Source organism: Aythya fuligula, chromosome 14 (genome assembly GCF_009819795.1).
Source record: "Aythya fuligula isolate bAytFul2 chromosome 14, bAytFul2.pri, whole genome shotgun sequence".
NCBI classification, from domain to species: domain Eukaryota; kingdom Metazoa; phylum Chordata; class Aves; order Anseriformes; family Anatidae; genus Aythya; species Aythya fuligula.
The window spans coordinates 10,074,094-10,092,146 of record NC_045572.1 but is presented as its reverse complement, the minus strand read 5'-3'; the positions used below and the strand labels follow the sequence as shown (position 1 = coordinate 10,092,146).

The 18,053-nt window shown below is 36.9% G+C and overlaps 1 protein-coding gene across 2 annotated transcripts in view; it reads right to left on the bottom strand.

Moving 5' to 3' along the window:
* Nucleotides 1–5,194: 5,194 nt before the first annotated feature.
* The window catches only part of CPEB4 (cytoplasmic polyadenylation element binding protein 4), a 38,849-nt gene continuing 25,990 nt past the window's right edge, over nucleotides 5,195–18,053 (bottom strand). The window contains exons 3-9 of one of the 2 annotated variants that reach the window (XM_032196640.1): nucleotides 15,965–15,988; nucleotides 13,786–13,959; nucleotides 11,376–11,465; nucleotides 10,625–10,743; nucleotides 9,608–9,722; nucleotides 9,211–9,392; nucleotides 5,195–5,769 (exon numbers count right to left, since the gene is read on the bottom strand). In XM_032196640.1, the coding sequence (XP_032052531.1) occupies nucleotides 5,542–5,769; nucleotides 9,211–9,392; nucleotides 9,608–9,722; nucleotides 10,625–10,743; nucleotides 11,376–11,465; nucleotides 13,786–13,959; nucleotides 15,965–15,988 (932 nt within the window). In that variant the 3' untranslated portion in view covers nucleotides 5,195–5,541. The remainder of the gene's footprint in view (nucleotides 5,770–9,210; nucleotides 9,393–9,607; nucleotides 9,723–10,624; nucleotides 10,744–11,375; nucleotides 11,466–13,785; nucleotides 13,960–15,964; nucleotides 15,989–18,053) is intronic. The other variant, XM_032196641.1, reaches the window with a different exon arrangement.

The window sequence follows — 18,053 nt, the reverse complement described above, 5'->3', positions numbered from 1 at the left end:
CAGATGATGGCACAAGAGATTAGTAGCTCAGATGCCAATAACAAAGTGCTGGCCACTGCAGCAATATACCAATTTTGACTCCAGTATTTTATTTGGGGCAGGAGTTTGTCTCACAAGGTACACATGCACGTTTCAACTCACAGTTCCACTTGGAGCAGCTACCAGACCAATCAAAATTATTCTACACTGAAGCTTAGCTATTTGTACCAAAATATGGAAACTGAAAATAAATAAATAAATAAATAAATACTGGGGGAATTGGCAGCCACTGAGGATGAAAAACTCTTTTGAATAGTCCCCAAAGGGCAGATCCATAAGGTGGCAACACTTCACAAGACACTTCAGACATTTCAAGATGAGATACTTTAAATGAAAGGCTGCCACCAGCAAGCTCATCTAAGAACATTCTTGAAAATTCCAGACTTTTTCCTTCTGGGAGTATCAGATTACAACTGCAAGACAAGTAAAAAAGAATCCTTGTCTGTCCATGCCATGCTTGGCCTTCACGGGCCCTGGCTTAGTTATCTTTTTGTCCCAGCTGCACAATGGTTTCTGACTTACGTCAAGTCATGCATTGCATGTGCCTCACTGGTATTCTTCTCATTAAATATGTCACCTGCACGGTTAGCTTGACTTCTTTGCTGTGTAGTGGTTTTCATCTTTGTCCCTATGAATTAGCACCAGAGAGCACAGAGTAGAAGAAATTGATCAAACTATAATTCTTGGCTAGGCCGATACACTTCAGAGGCAGAGGAAAAAACAGAAACAGCAGTGCTGAAACTGCTGAAAGGCTTTTCCAGAGCTTCACAAAGATTTCTCAACAAGCACCAAATTCACAAAATTAAGTAGATAGGGTTCAGCATTCCCTAAAGACATCTGGACCTAAGCAGTAAAGATGTTTCTTACGGCCTGATTCAACAGACAACAGTTCTACAGTCCTCTAGACATTGCCCTTTCCAGTTCTGCAGCACTGCACATTTATTTTTGTGGCAATTTAATGCAGTGTACAGGGCACTCGACATCTCTCAAGTGGTTACAACCTCCCTCACACGTCTCCTACAAAACCATGCCCTAGGTTTTGACCAGAACAGGGCCACGGAGCTCAGCCTTAGGCACTTTAGACATCGCATATCGTGTGCCATACACTTCATCAAAATCACTTCCCAAGGCCCATGAGCTTCAGCCACAAAGGAACATGTATCTACAGGAAGCTTAAAATAAAAAAGGTTAAGAAGAAGCATTGAGTTAAAAGTTTTATTCATTCAACATCTCACATTACAAATATTTAAAAATTATATGCATACTGGTATAAATAGTCATTTGCAAACTATTTAATAACATTAATTTTTCACTAGCACTTCAACAAATGAACTCTTTAAAAAAAGTAACTTGTGTTATATAACTTAGAGTAGAACATACAAAAATATGAACTTAAACGTGAAAATGACTTTAATAAAAAATGAATTACCCTTATTTAAAATGCTATAATAAATACTACAACCTCCCCATACACAGTAAAAACTATATGGAAATTCAGCCAAGTAGTACAATTAACTGACATACTTAAATAACTTTTCCTTCTGATAATATGAGCAATACATTGGGGGAAAAACATATTAGGGATTAGTAAAAACTAGACACCCACTTGCTAAAAGTTTCACTTCCAAAAAATATAACAAAAAAATCTGATGAAAATTATAAAAACTAATTATACTTTAAAATTTAAAAATATAAAAAATAAAACAGTTGAATACAATATTGTCCCAATTCTTACAATGCTATCACAGTAGCTTTAAAATAAGATAATAAAATAAAGCAAATGACCAAAACCTTTTATTCCATTTTTTTTAAAAATAATCTCAAATTTACATTAGTAGAAAGATTGATTTCTGATTCTTTTCTTTAGAAACACCAGCAAGAAAGAGGATTTACTAGAACAGTAGAAAATGACATTTTTAAATGTCTGCAATTAAAAACAAAGAATTACACTGCAAAGATCTTCCAGAAGTCTGAAATAGGTATTGCACATAACTTGAAGTTAACTTGCCACAATTCATCACATTCAAGTTTTAAATCACCTTATAACAGAAGGTTTTAACTCTTCTAAAAACAAAAGGGGTGAATTATCAAGTCTTTCCAACAGCATCCTTATAAAACGCTAAATTCATTCACTGCAAGTTTTAAATTTGCATTCTGCAGAGGTCTGTGTATGGAGAAGTATATACTATACCAAAAAGCACAGGGCAGTGGGGTTCCTTTACATATAAAATAATCAGAAACACTTTATTTTACATTGCAAAAATAACCATGTAATTACTCTGTAACTACATTGTAAATACATGGCCAGTGCCATGCTAGTGTGATAAAACTACATGCTTATTATTAACCCCTTTGCAAATTGAAGTGATACCCTAAGACTGGTAAACTAATTACATGTTAATTATGTTTGGAGCTACATGGTAACCCCAACTACAAATCCCATGTAATCAGAAGGACATGTAATCACTATTTAAGTACAGAGTAATGTATATAATTGTTTATGCCCTGTAAATCGAAGTGTAACCAAATAATCTGTAAACACGCTTGTCACACAATCACAAGTGAATATTAGTAGAATAACAATTTCTTACATTAGTCATGCATACTAACATTACATGCCTGCCACCTAGCAGGCTCTCTTTTATTCTTTAAATATAATTTAAAAGAGCAGACACATTTCTGCATCAAACACCTAACATCAATTTTTTATTAATATTAAAAATGGCTAAACATTCACCAAAAACGTCTGCATTTGTGTATAATTTTTAAAAACTTAGTAAGAAGCGGTAGACAATTCTGATGTTTCTTTACTTTTAAATTCTACACTATATTTATGCATTTAAATTTCAGGGTCTAAAGACAGTGTCATTTGTCACTTTCATGCTTTTCTTCTTTAATTCTCAACTTTACATATACTATTTCTTAAATTATATGTACACCAAATACCTGGTGCTGGGCTAAGATGTTTAAGCAACATGCTTTCTTTTCTCTGCAGATTCTAAAATAGCATTGCCAGTGCACAACATCCATAATTCAAAATGTATGCAGAGCACTGAAATGTATAAAAAGCAGAATATAAGAAAATAAAATTTATTAAAATTATTTATATTAAAAAATGAAGTATATGAAGATCTCTCAGTAATAAAAGTACAAAAAGCTACTCTTTGCAATATGAAAAATTGAGGTATTGCATAAAGAGATATCCCGTCAGTGAAAAGTGTGCCTAAAAATGCTCACTGTTGGAAAAACAAGATATACAAAAGTAGTGCATAACAAATATACATTATGTGCATGACAAAATAAGTTAGCTACAAAAACACTGTACCGAAATTCAGCAGGTCATGTACAAAGGGAAAATTATTATTCAAAGCTAGTTCTCAAACAGTGTTATTTCTTGTAATGGTAACCCATCTCACCTGTTTACTGGGTAGGATCGGCACAATAGCACACCCCAAGCCACCTACAAGCATTAAAAAAATTAAAGGAACATTCCAACTATAATTATGTACTTCAGAGAAAAAAAAGTCCCTGACAATCTACACAAGAGCACTCTGCATTTGCATTACTGTTGTCAATATTTTCAGGGATTTCATTAAAAGCAGCTCCCTTTCTATACTTGACTAGTAGACAGCAAATGTCTCCATTTTGACCTTTGGAACTCGATAAGGTATAGTTCATTAAAGCCTGTATTGAAAATAAAAACTACTTCTCATAAAGATAATCTGGGCTGGGGGAACAGGACGAGGGGGCTGACAAAGGCTTTCAACGGAGCAGATGTTTTCCGAGCAGTGCTGAGGCAAGTCTTTGGTCTGAGAGAATCTAGGATGGTACCATGCCGGTCAGGCAGCTTAGAAGATTGCCACTGAATTTGTTTGCACACTGCTAAATAATCATTTCAGAAGTTGGCCAGGGCATTAGTTCAAAAGTAATAAAAATAATTTTCAGAACTACTCCTTCATTCATCTATTTCAAACTAAACCCCTGCACCCACTCTTTATCATTCAATTAACATGTACTGTGTTAATGCTTCTCAAGGTAGAACTTATTTATAATAAAGCAGGCATTAACTTAGCAATCTTGGCACTTCAAATACCTGTGTTTCTTTATTTCTCCATATTAAGTTCTGAAGAGGAGGAACCTTAGCTGGAATTCTTTCTACAGGAAGAGTAAGAAAGGCATATGCATGCTCGCACTGTTTCATGCAATAATTCAGAAAACAGTGCAAAACAAAGCTTGGAAACTACTTAGGTTCATGCCTTCTGTTACAACTAAGTTAGAGGGTATTTAAAACTAACTTTACATCCAAGATGGGAAACCAATAAGCAGCCAATTTTACTTTGCGTGACATCTGAATATCAAAACTTCAGTAAAAATCAGCGATATCCTTGAGGTATCTTTAGGTTTTCTACTTTTTCATGTCAAAATGGAGAGCAAAGGCTGGCCCCTGATGAATGTTAGCATATTAGGATATAGAGTTATGTTATATATAGCCATCAAAAATAAAATCTATATATTTATCCTTCAGGAGAGGAAATGCCAGTTAACTAGTTGTCATTACTCTAGCTTTGGTAGGATTTCTAGGGCTGTAACCAGACAATTGAATTCTCTTAAAGGAAAAAAAAAAGTGCACTCCCCCCCCCCTCAGTAGTAACATTACTCAACTTTTACATTCAGGAATTCTTAAAATGTAATAATTTTGATGAAAATATAATAAGCTCTGCCTATCTCATCACTAATTTGGATGTGGGTGGTAGTCAGAGGCAAGGTCGGATATATACCGAGCAAAAATTTCAGCCTCAAAACCCTTAAAAGATTTACACCAAAAAAAAAAAAAAAAAAAAAAAAAAAAAAAAAAGAAAAAAAAAGAAAAAGAGAAAGAGAAAGAAAGGAAGAAAGAAAGAAAAAAACACATTACTATAATGCTGCTTCAACTTTGCTCATGCATTTTTGTTGCTTTAAACATGCTCTTTCCTGTTGATAGGTAAATGTTAACTTCATCTGTTGCTGGAAAAATGTGAAGTCAAAACAAAAAGAGAGGCAAAAACAGGCTTCCCTGGGGGAAAGTGTCAGAACAGACTGATAGTGTTATTGTTACATGGTTATTTTAATAAAAGTATTCTTATGTTCTTTATTAACAATAATTTAATTAAAAAAACAAAATACTCTATTGTTTCAATTCTCTTTTCTTAATATTTTTCTCTCCTCTAAGAAAATGTTGCATGAAATTAAGTGTTCTCTCCGTAGTAAAGACAAGAGAATGCAACTCACTTGCAACATGTTATCAATACGAAAAGGAGTTCCCAATACAGTTTTCAATGACAAGATTCTACAAAATACCCATATTATAGGTCATTCTTTCATTATACTATTGTTAAATTACAGACTACTACAAAAGGACATGCTATCTTGAATAAGAGAAAGGGCAGGGTGGGGTAGGGATAATCAGGATAACAGAAGAGTGCACTTAATTTGAGGCCTGCATATGAGCACTGCAGTGATCATTTAGTTCCAGCGGAATGAAATATGTCTTGGGCGATCTCCTCCCTCCTTCACCAGGGGCTTGTGGAATTCCCTGCCAGCGCGTGAATGGATAGCAGCCCAGCAATATTCACAGTAATACTGCAGACAGGTAACATTAGCACAGAAAAATGGAGCAAATTTTCCACCGCAACGGGCCCCCTGACATTCATCACAAAGCTGATCATCCAAGACATATGGCTTAACTTCCACCTGTATACAGAAAATGAGAAGAAAGTTTTACAATTCTTAATTACAATGTAGATGATGACAGTTCCACAACACATACTGTCTGTATTCTAGCAGGATTGCAATCACAGTCCTCTAGTGGGGAACAACACAGACGAGAATTATCCTCCTCATTACACTTGATCATAGCCCTTAATCACCAAAAACCCTGGGCACTTAACTTGAGAACAATCCTGCTCCCACCATCTTCCTCAACGAAAAAAAACAACAGAAACCAATGCTTAGCATCAGTTTCACACATGTTGTCATTTATTTACAGAAAGGAACAACAAACGTGTTGTTACAGAGCTGATATATACAGATTCACATCAAACTACTGGAAAATTCTGGGGGTTTATTGTTGAGTATGGTGATGCACAGTTAAGCTCCTACCCATTCAGGTAGGAATGTAAACTGTTTACACAACACTGTAACTACAGATTAAATATGCATATAGTCTGCAAATTGCAATGCCTGAATTCTCAACTTAGAAAAAATAAATCATTAACATATTTTTCTGTTTTCTTTTTTTTTCTGTGGCTTAGTCCACTCAGCAAAAAGAGACCCATCTAATCTTGCTGGTGTCAAATATGAAGCTTAAAATGGGACTGATGACTACCTAATGCAGTTGGCATTAAGAGCCAGATGAGCAGAAGTAATTCAGCACAGCAAAAGAAAAAGGAGAAGAAAAATTTCTTCAAGTTCTTAACTGATAATGACTCACAGGAACTTACCAGCTGGTGCTCCAAGGATACATCCACGCTGCAACATCTGCAGGCTACTAGCTTTTAATCTAGACATTTGCATACCAAAAACAAGCCTGCTGTACTGTGGGCTACAAAACCCTGCCCACAGCACTCCAGAATGCTTACTGTGTGACAGGAAGGCAATGCTCGCTGCTCTCGGTATACAAGCTGGCTAGAGCACAGCTCGTTTAGACATGCCTACGTGTTTAAATCACAGCTGCAGCACTGCCATCCCCTAAAGGCTCCGTTTCACCTCATAACCAGTAATCACCTCCACTCCCACTCCTCTGCTCCCTAGGACTATGAGAGGTCTATGTGACATTTCAGAAGCGCAACACAAAACCTCCCCTTAAAAAAGCATACATACAAGTTCCTGTTCTAGAAGTGCCTGTGAACCTTCTCTGAAGCTTGTGCCATTACGTATTTTCACAACCATGTTCAAATATACAGACTGTGACTGGTGTCTCTATGTTATCCTGCTATTTCTGCATCTGGCTTAGGAATGGGCCCTTCTACATCTCACAGATCTCAGTGGCGTGCCAGCTCATTCAAGTAAGGGCATTCACAAGCTCCCATATTTTTAAACTTACCCAGTTTTATCACAATCCAGGCAGGGCACTGCAGTAGTTTGATGGCATTTGTGCTAACAGTACAAACAAACTGCTTGGAGACAATACAGCAGCCTTCCTCTCCCTATTCCATTGCTAGAATTCTGTTTCTCAAACACCCCTCCGTGCCAGCTCAGCAGAATGAATATGTAAAAGAGCAGAGGCAAAGATTCCGAATCTTATCGCTTTCTCTCTTCATCACCTAGTTTGCTAAGCAGTTTGAGGTCAGGTACTCAATAACGAGCATCTTCTCCAAGTGCTAAGAGGAGAAACTACAGCTATGCTGCGCAGGCCTCCTTAACATGGCAACTTCATTACATCTGTACCTGTGTATTCAGAGGCTGGTCTAGGCTGTAACCTAAAGGCCAAACTACAGTACAGGTAATTAAATTACATCTCTGCTTGCTTTAGCCTGTTACTACACCACTGTTTTCAGTGCAAGTTTACAAAGCATGGGTATTAGTCAGAGTCTTCAACACATTCAGTTGGTGTGTGCTGAAGTGCATATTCACAATATGGCTCGCAACTGTTACCTGTGCTACATATATGGAGGCTTCCCAAGAAGTAGCTTAAATTACAGCAACTTCATCCAGCACTGTTAGGATGGTGGCATGCATCAGAAGCTCTGTAGTGGTGGGTGCTGCAGGCCACTGAGCGTTTAGCTTGCATTACCTCTTTGAAGAGCATACCCTCTAGCAGCATTTCCTTGCCTAAATATACAGGAAATCCCTTCTTGTTACTACTTTCATTTTTATTTCTAAAAAAAAAAAACTTTATTAGAAAAAAATTAATAAATAGCATCTTAGTAAAAAGTAGCATTGCAACTGTTGCATTTTTATGTTTTATGCAACCAACTACTCTTATAATGAACCCTCTAAGCACTTATCTCCCCACATTTCTTCTGAACTACAAACAGAATGGGGAAATAAGGAGTGGGAGGCGAGAAGGAAGAGGAAACAGATTGCAAAATCTTTGTCAGAGTTCACAAGTACTTACTTCAATTTCTAGTCCCAACAGCTTCAATGGACCTATTCACCCAAGTGTCTTCTTATGCAAGCAGAAGTTGCACAAGGGCAGCGCAAATTATTTGTTCAAAGCCATACAGAAGTTATTTCAGAGCCAAGACTGGAACAAAGACATTCCAATTCGCGGGCCCTGAGTCAAACTGTTGTTATAATTCTTCTACCCAAGCTTTATAGCCAAAGGAGAAGTGAAATGATAATCAGATCATCAGCAAAGTGTGTGTGGGGGGGTTCCTTTGTAGTAATAATCAAATTAAAATCAATAATGAGTCAGGTAAGGAAAAGCCAAAGACCAAGCATGTGAGTTAGAAAGAATGCTAGATGTAAGGATCCCAATTTATCAAAATTGTGGCCCAAAGATCACTCTAATTGGCATAGTCACATTTTATATAGAAGGGAGGGCAGATGCAAGCAAATGGCAGATATATTTGGCATATCCCATTAATTTATATTAACAAATTAATAAAATCAAGCAAGAAATAATTATAGTAGATTATCATTGAAACAATTAACTGAGCACAGTCTTTACATAAGCTGTGCAGGATGGCTGTGAAGCTGTAATGCACACTAAGGAGTTCACAATGCATTACCATGGTGTTCTTTAGGACCATTCAGCACACAATGTGTAACGCTAGAGTTAGATTCTGCCCTCTCTCTAAAAAGATGCAGAACAGGAGTAAGAATTGCTCCACCCTTGGCAGATACTTTCCTCCCTAACGTTCTACAAATACTACAAGTACAAATACTTGCAATGGGAGTATATGACGAATGCGATATTCTTATAAAAGGGGAAGGCAGCTGACATGCTTCCCATTATGCTAAGCAATTTGAGAAAGTCTGCTTCACAGTTGCCTCCCACGTTCCAGAAGCAATAGCTTTGCACCACTCCTTCATTTTTATTCTGTGTTGTATCTAAGTGGCACAATCTAGCCCTAAATATGCAATGAATCTGATATAACATTTACAGTCTTCACAATGACACACATTTACATGGAAAACCGTTTCTAGAGAAGGCACTGAACAAAAATAGAATATGCTTGAAGACCTTACCCGTTTATCTATCTCTCCATGCTGCAGCTGAACAAAGCGAGCACTGATAGCAGCTATGTAACTCTGTTGATTAGAAAACGCAACCCGCCCAGCTCCTTTTGGGTACTTCAGCTCAGGGTCTGTGTCAATTCCAGCATAGCACACCCCTCCATAAAGCCGATCCATTATCATTGCAAGTTCCACTAAACCAGAAAGGAAAATGAAACAGTGTAGACTTGGTAAAATTTTCTCCACTTTAAAAAGCATCAAATACAACAGTCCATTTGTATTCATGTTCCCCACTGTGAGCATCAAGAACATGTAATAGTTCCTTTGCTGAACCAACTTCTCTCCCCCCTTGCTCCCCATATCAGACTGCATATTCAACATGCCCAGTGCTGCGGAACACTCAGTGTACCTGCTCGTAAAGGCCGAGGAACACCACCAACAAAAATGGTTTTTCGTGGGTCAAGAGGCTGTGAACCATCCATAACAAAATCACTATCACTAAGGTTCCAAGGCCGGATCTGAACCTATGGACAAAAAGCCTTTTTTTTTTAACCATTCACAATTCAAAGTATCTTAGTAATATAAATTAGAACAGTATCCTACACAGAAGAAAACCTCTTAATTCACACTATTTTTTTTAACTTGCTTTCTACTTGTTCAGCAATCGTTTCTCAGAATGAAATGGCAATAAGCTCTGTTAAAGACAGACTACTTGATCGTACCAAATTTCACCACTTCCCTGTTACCCAAATTTCTGGGAAGAAACTCACCCTCTACTTACGCACTTACTTAATCATGACTGAACTGTGCTGTACGAACCACACTACTGCATACATATCTAGACTATTTGTGTTGGTCTAGCCAAGTGTAAGCACTAGACTACCGTTATCTCAATGGAACAGGCTCCAATGTGCAAAGTTGTATGTTTATTTACTATGCAAAACTAGCTGCTGTACATTTGCTTACAGCTGGCCAAATTTGAAGCACAGGAATATAGCTGAAGCCTCTGCAACTATTAACAGACTTGCATTGTCCACAAAACTGTTTGTACTAACAACTTGTAGTTCCATGTATTATGTTTTTTGGATTTGTCTCTGTAAAAACAAGTTACAAACAACACTATAGACAATATGAACTCTACATTTTATTCAATAAGCCTAAAGCACCTGTCTGAAAATATATTTATTATAAAAAAAAAAGTGAAATTTAGCAAACCCTTTTTTAACAGAAGTGTGAATTGTAACTAGACGTAAAAACTTGCTGATGCCTACTTTAAAAATATGTAACTTGATCTTCGTTTTGAGAACTTAATTTGATTTAAGGAAATGTAAACATTAGCACTCTGAAGACTGAAAAATAGGCATCTGAAGAGAATGATTTCTGGTTATCATACAGGAATTGTGCAGGCCCTGAAAATTCTACCTACCGGTTTGTCTTTGATAGTGGGGCTGGAAACACAAAGATAGAGCTTTCCATCTTCTTCAATACATGCATCAATCAGTGCCTGTACAGAGCTTTCATCTTGGAACAGCAAAAATGCATATCCTACAAAAGGAAAACAAACACAATTTATTTCTTCTATTCACCTATAGCACAGTAATTTAACCCAAAATTATGCTTGGCACCATGTCATCATGCTACCATATACAAGCCCTCTGCAGTCACGACGGAAAGCAGGGAGATTGCTGATCGGCATATCCTCTCCCCATTTCCTTTGAGAAGGATAAGCCAGTAGCAAGAACTGAACAAAAGCCACAGCTGCGGAGGCACACTTCCCACAACAGTTGTTAATACAAAGTATAAGTCTTCCCTGGCTACTGTGGACAGCATTTAGCCCCTTTACAGAGGACTAGCTTTGTCTATTCTTATAAAAATGAGTAAAGCAGAACAAGTAACAACACACCAAAAAAAAAAAAGGGGGGGGGGGGAACCAAATAAAGTCAAAACGGAAAGTTACGGAAGAATCATTTTAGTGGAGAATAATTGCAAAGCCACATTCTAAAATCCATCAGTTTATAATCCCAAGGATTCAACTGTTTTTCCCTTAAACACTGGGTCATCATCACAAGAAAAAAAAAGAAAAAGAAAAAGAAAAAAAAAAAAAAGCTTAACATGGAAACTTTTTAAGGAAAATGAATTCTAGAATTCTCATATGATATTAATTATCAGATATTTACCCTTAGGAGGAAAATAAGATTTGCTTTCTGCCTTGTGTGGCCAGTCTACAATCAAAGGTCCGAAGCGACGAAAACTAGCAGTGATCTCATCTATAATGAAAGTATAAAAAAAGCATCAACTGAAATTAAAATCAATCAAATGCAAGACACTTGAAGAACACAGACTTCAGGTAGCTTCATCCTACAAATAAATATTCTATGACTCTTAACGGTTTACCAATTTAGAGCAACGTTCATTGCTGATGGGAAATCTTTATGACAATTCAGAATAAATGTTAGAAAACAAAACAGTTCAAAGATCAAGCTTTTGTTTACTGAGGATTATACACAAAAGTTTGTAACCCACTAATTCAGAGAAATCGAGTCACTGCATCTACACAGCGATTATAACCCCCTGTTCAACTATTCTTCCACAAAGAGCAGAAAGACAACTTGCTGACTTGCTAGTAAGCAATCAGCTCTCCCAATATGTCTTATAATTGCAGAAAGACTGGAGAAAAATGAAGGGACTATCACAGGACTCAGCCACGCCTGTTCATGTCACATGCCAGTGCCACATCAGCAAATACTATCTGAGGTTGACCTCCAACTAACACATAGTAAACTTACATGACATCGTTATGTAATGCTATAGGAGACATGGCAAGTAATGTATTACTATTTCAAGAAGCAATTTTTGCATCCATTTCAAAACTGCCTGTCACCTAAAATTGCTGGTAAACATTTTTATATCCTAGTCCCATAGAAGTCCACTAGATATAATTCTGTTCTTGTTGAAATTAAGTGATTATGCCCTTCTCCACAAAAACATTTCAACCACCACTAGTTAAAAGCTCTCTTAACAAGAATTTTTCATTAAATATGGAAACAAAATGAACAAACTTCCCCTTGCTGTAGCACTATCTAAATTGAACACTGCTTAGCTGTGTTCTGCTTAAGGTACTACAGGGCCTTCCACAATGGGGGTTCCTAATAAACAATTTCGAGAATTTTTCCATCCTCTGACTCTGAGTTCGAAATTTGAGAAAGTGCTACTGGTTATGTTCTTCTCAGTCTGTTTACACTCTCTGATGACATTGCTAATGAAACAGCAACTGACAAGCCACTGTACTGACAGCCACTTTGTGCACTACAGATCATCAGGAATGTACCCAGCAGTGGCGGTGTGTCAAGGTTACACGCTGATGAGGATCTAAACCAAGGAAAACAATACTTACTACACACCTCTGAACATAAACCTTCATTTAGAACAGCTCTTTAAACAAATTTCATGTTAAAACACATACATAAAATGCTTTCTAGAAATACTTTCAGAAAAACCTTATTACATATCCATTATACATGTAAGTGATTCGCACTTGTGCATTTAACAAAAGTGCTGACAGAAGCAACTCTGAAAAATTCAAGCTACCCTCCTAGCACAGGTTTAGCAATGTTATAATGAAGTCTTATGTTTCAATGTTTATGAAGTTTATGAAGTCTTACGTTTCAATAACTAGGGTCTGAACAGACAAAACTACTCTTGTGCTCATCTGCTTTTGAAAGAACAAAGGTGATAAACAAAAACAACCACCACCACCCAAAAAATGTAATAAGATTTTCCATCTTGTAAACACTGTGTTATATTTGACCTTTTAAGTGCTGAAAGCATAAACCATGGTAAACAGCATAAAAGTAATGCTTATGCTTGACATGTAAGACAGGCTGTCATGTTGCAGGAATATACGCTGCAGCGTATCACAGTCACTCTCCCTGATGTAAAAAGTGGGTATTAAAACAATTCTGTAATTAAGGAAAAGCAGCTTTGCAGATTTACAGTTGTTGTAGTTCTTTTAACCATTATCCCACCATACTTGACAGATAAAAATACAGAACTTTCTGGTGAAAAGAAGCTTCATAAATGTGGCCTTCACCATGCATCCATTAGAAACTGCCACAGGATGTGATCACGGCTAAAAATCACATCTAAGAAACTACACATAAACCTACAAACATGAATTACTGGTTTGTATAAACTTTATAAATCTACTAGCGATACTTTTCCTACTAATAGCCTCTGGTCACTATAAAATGTTTGCAATGTATTTGTGAGTTTCAACAGGAGATATTTACTTGTTTATTTTTGCACCTCCTTCTTGTAACATTTATACTGTAAAAGTCAGATAAATGTGTGATAACATGTACTTTTGTTCTTCAGCAGCAAAACGCTGCTATAGCCAAAACTAGTTTGAATTATCTCACATTTGCCATGAACTGAAAGTGGTGGTATACAAAGATCCATTTACACATCAAAGCTTTTCTGTAGAGTTCGAAAAACAATCATTCAGTAGTTAACAGACAAAAGTTTTCACACCACATTTTTGTCATTAAGCCAAAAGGAGCTTTTCTGAATAAGACTTTCTGAGCATACCTTCATCAATATCTGGTGGCAGTCCGCCAACAAAGACTTTACGGGAATACCGTTCCACTCTCTCTCCATTCTGATGGGAGAAGCAGTGAGGTGATCCTAAACCACTGTGAAGAGTCTGATCCCCACGTCCATCATCCAAGAACCCATCTTCCATTGGAAACAGTGAAGACTGACCTGAATAGGGGGAGGTTAAAGAAAAAAGAAAGAAAACAAACATACTAACAGAACAAAGCACACACTGTTTAAATAAAAAAATAAATATGCACTAGCTGCTGCATTGGCAATAGAACTGTTTGCAGTCTTCCCTTTTAAAGAGCAGTTATGTTCTCAATTTTACATGACCCTTCTAGTTTTCAGTATCATTTAGTAACTCAAATGTACTATTTCAGAGAAAAAGGTCACTACCTTCTTTATAACTGCACCATAACTAATGAAAATTTGAAACAAAAAGGTATTTTGAATGGATGCTCAGATGGACTATTTTCCATGAATTCCACATTCCTAATTAGATTCCTTTTAAAAATATTTCAAAACAGAAGAGAATATAAGCCCTTTTTAGGGAGTTTCCCACTAGCAGACACTAAAACCTAAGCCATATATATCATTTCCCAATGAACAGCTTCTTACAAGGAACAGATAAAATTTCATGGTGCAGATGGGAAAACAAGACTTCTACCAGCTAGATATATTACACATGTAAATCACCTGATAACAAAACATATCCTAAGCCACCCACTTGTAAATAACTAAAATATCCTGATAAGAACAGGAAGGGCCACTGTAATTTACCACAAGTGAAGACTGAAAGCTAGGCAATACTGTGCTATTCCAAGAAGGAAGTTTACTCAGATATTACAAAAGAGTTTCGTTAATGGACTCACTCTAAGAGAAAATGTTGTAAGCATGCTTCCCCTCCAATATTCTTCTGTGATAATCCTTTATCATAGATTTCATTAATAAAATTACCTTTTAATAAGATACTCTAATTTATAAATGCAACTATGTAATATCATAAATAGAGCACACAAACTGATCTTATCCATGAATTCTCTCTTTAGTTACACTATTCAATAGCTGGACAACAAATTGAACAGATTTTTACTCATTTAATGAGCTTTTTAGGAATAAATATACATCAAGTAAGCAATAAATGAGGTGTGCTACAAGTTTTAGGGTAGATTTTCTTACATAGCCTATGCTATGCTATAGTATGTCTGCTTTTTCAGAGTTCATTACAATCTATCACAGTAGTGTATTACTAAGGTTAATTTATACTGCTCTTTTTTCTTTCTTTGAAAATAAATTACTATCATGTACTTAATTTTTTAAAATGAAAAAACATCTTGAAAACTGAAAATTTGACCGGTTCCAATATCCAGACATTTTCCATGCAAAAATCAAACAGTTCACAGGTTGAAAGCAAAAATAAAATAAAATCAACAGTCCACAGAATTTATATGAATAAAAATATGGAAGACTTGGTCAGCTTTCTTTATTGGAAATTTCAGGAACCTTTTTACACCTTTGATTAAAATAGCAGTCATCTATAAGGCCTACTTGTGCAACTAGGCAAAACAGGCTTCGGATTATGATAACGATGTTGGAATATAGACTTCAATGCTATTTTGTTTTCCCCTAATGAACTGATGCATATGCCATTTGTTTCATCTCTTAAGACCCCAGTCCTGCAGGCATTGTTGGAAGGGAGCAGTTCTCCATACCTAAACATATCTTTTTTTAGGTTCATTAGCATTCCCACTGCTGTGAGATAACTCAACGTGCATGCTTGCAGCATCTGGTTCTTCAAGCTAACAGGCCAGGACAAATATTTGCTATAGTCTATGCTGCGTCGAGAAAGCCATCAGCACCCAAAGAACCAAAATAAGCTTCTCCAGCATTCATAACGTACACACAAACAGCAACATAGCTCTGCAGTGTAACAAATCATATGGATGATGCCCACTGAAAGGACTGTGATCATTTCAGCCCCCATAGCACTACTGTGGAGTACTACCTAATTCAGTAAAAATGTTTATTTACGGCATGCAAACTACATAAACGTATGTGAAACTGATGGTTTATAATCTTATATTTTGGAGTTTGCCTTCTAGTAACAACTTAATGTTTTTCTCCCATGAGACATTGTCAACATTAGAAAATTAAATAGGAATATTGTTACCTCGCCTTCTCCCATATGTCCTTGCTGCATGTTAAATGAGAAAGAAAACAGCCTATCAAACATTGTTATAAGGACCAAAAGACCTCGTTTTATACTAACTCAGTGATTCTCAAGCCTGGTTATTTCAGATGGTGTTCACGAGCTAGCCTCCCATCCCACCCATAATACCATGCCTTCCTTGCACCAACTCTCTTACTTCTTGATGAAGCATGTTGATTTGAAGCTGACAAAATATACTCAAGGAGACTTTCTGAAAACAGTTTTAGTTCTTAATTTGCACATTTCTTGTAGTATCTAATCCTTCCTCCTCTGCTGGATATAAGTAAACTGATCTTTCCTCATGCACCAGGTCTGCTAACATTCATCCTGCAATGCCCCATGCTCCGTGCCTGGCCAAGATCAAGCATAGTCTAACACTGATCTTGATCTGAAATCCGGGAAAAGCCCTAACACAAGGAACGTGGAAGACAATTGTGTTTATTTCTGTTTTGAAAGTAGGTTGCAACAAATGTTTTGTACAACCCACAGAATCCTTGGTTGAAATTATTACTGGCAGCTGAAAAACCTAAAGTCAAAGCAAAAACGTCCGGGCCACTAAAGCTGCCTGTCAGACCTCCCGCAGCCTGGTACAGAATCTCTCCTAGTAACTTCGTACTTCACTGGAATTATGCAACAGCTCCCCACTGCTTCCTACTTTTCATTTTCCAAAACAAATCAATTCTACCACCAGTAAATACAGCATTTTTTCGGTGCTGGCTTCCAGTACCTGTTGTCAGAGCATGGTTAAACTTTGTAATCAAACTTGCACATTCTTTCTGTTTCAATCTCATTAAAATCCATATCTGAAAGGAGGCCAACTGTTTTCAGAACTTGGATTCTGCTGGCAAGTACTACGAGCAACTCTGAGCACATCGCACATTTTATTTTGCTTCCTCATTCAAAATTGAGGCTGACAATTAGTTTAAGCATTTAAATATTTGTAAACCACAACAAAACACGAGCAGTTTCCTCTTTCAAAATAAAAATCATATCAATCTAATTTACTTCATGATTATTTAGCATCTGTAAGATCATTTGCGTCTCTGATGTCTTGCTGATAAGCTCGCAATTAACATCAAGAATCAAAAATAACAAAGCCTTAGTCTTCAGACTGGAGCATACCCTCGAGTGTTCACACAGATACTAGCTTCGTGGGGGAAGTTTAAAGGGCTTTACAAGCATAGTTTTTCCACAGTAATTTCTAATTTAGGGATCCAAGACACTCATTCAGTCCTCAAAGTAGAAAGTTTGAAGAAACTCGCCTTTCGTGGAAAGCAATCAGCAACCTTCCAGCTTTTCTGACAGAGCTCAGAAGCATTTGCACGTTTTAGAAAACGTCAAGCACTTTCAAAAACAGCCCTGCCCATAAAGCCATAAAAATCTTGCCTGTGGTTTCTAAATTACTAACAAAACCGCACATCTCCCTCACTTGGAACACCCACTCTTGGCAGCAAAGCGTTCGGCACAGCCGCGATTCTCGCTGCGGATCTGTGACCACAATTTAGGTCAGCGGACTCCTCACTGCTTTGCCACCTGTGTCACTCAAGACAATAGGATTTTGTTCTCCTTTCCCAGCATGGAAAACAAACAACAAAAAAAAAAGCTCTTCACCAGCTATGAAGTATTTCCAGTGCCAAATACTACTGAAGAGATTTTGAGAACTAAGTACTAACGTTTTTGTTTTGTTTTGTTCTTCTTAATTTCCTTATTTTCTGCATTTGCTTCATCTAGCCCACAAATCCCAACATCTGACATTTCAAAGCATCTCTCAGGAGCCACAGCTTACAAACTACCCCAGTGCACGACAGATACAAACTTTCCCTGCTCATTGAATTGAGAGCTCATCACATGCCACTAATTTTGCACAATGTAATACAGCACTGAAAGAAAAGAATGCTCTCTTGGCAGCGCAGGGAGGCAGCTAACTGTGATTTACCAGTTCTGTTTCTGGCTTTCATAATTGCATATTAAGAGACATCTTACCCCAGCTAGCTGCAACACAAATGAAGCCTTAAGGTAACTTTACCAACAGGAGAAAAAGATTTAATGT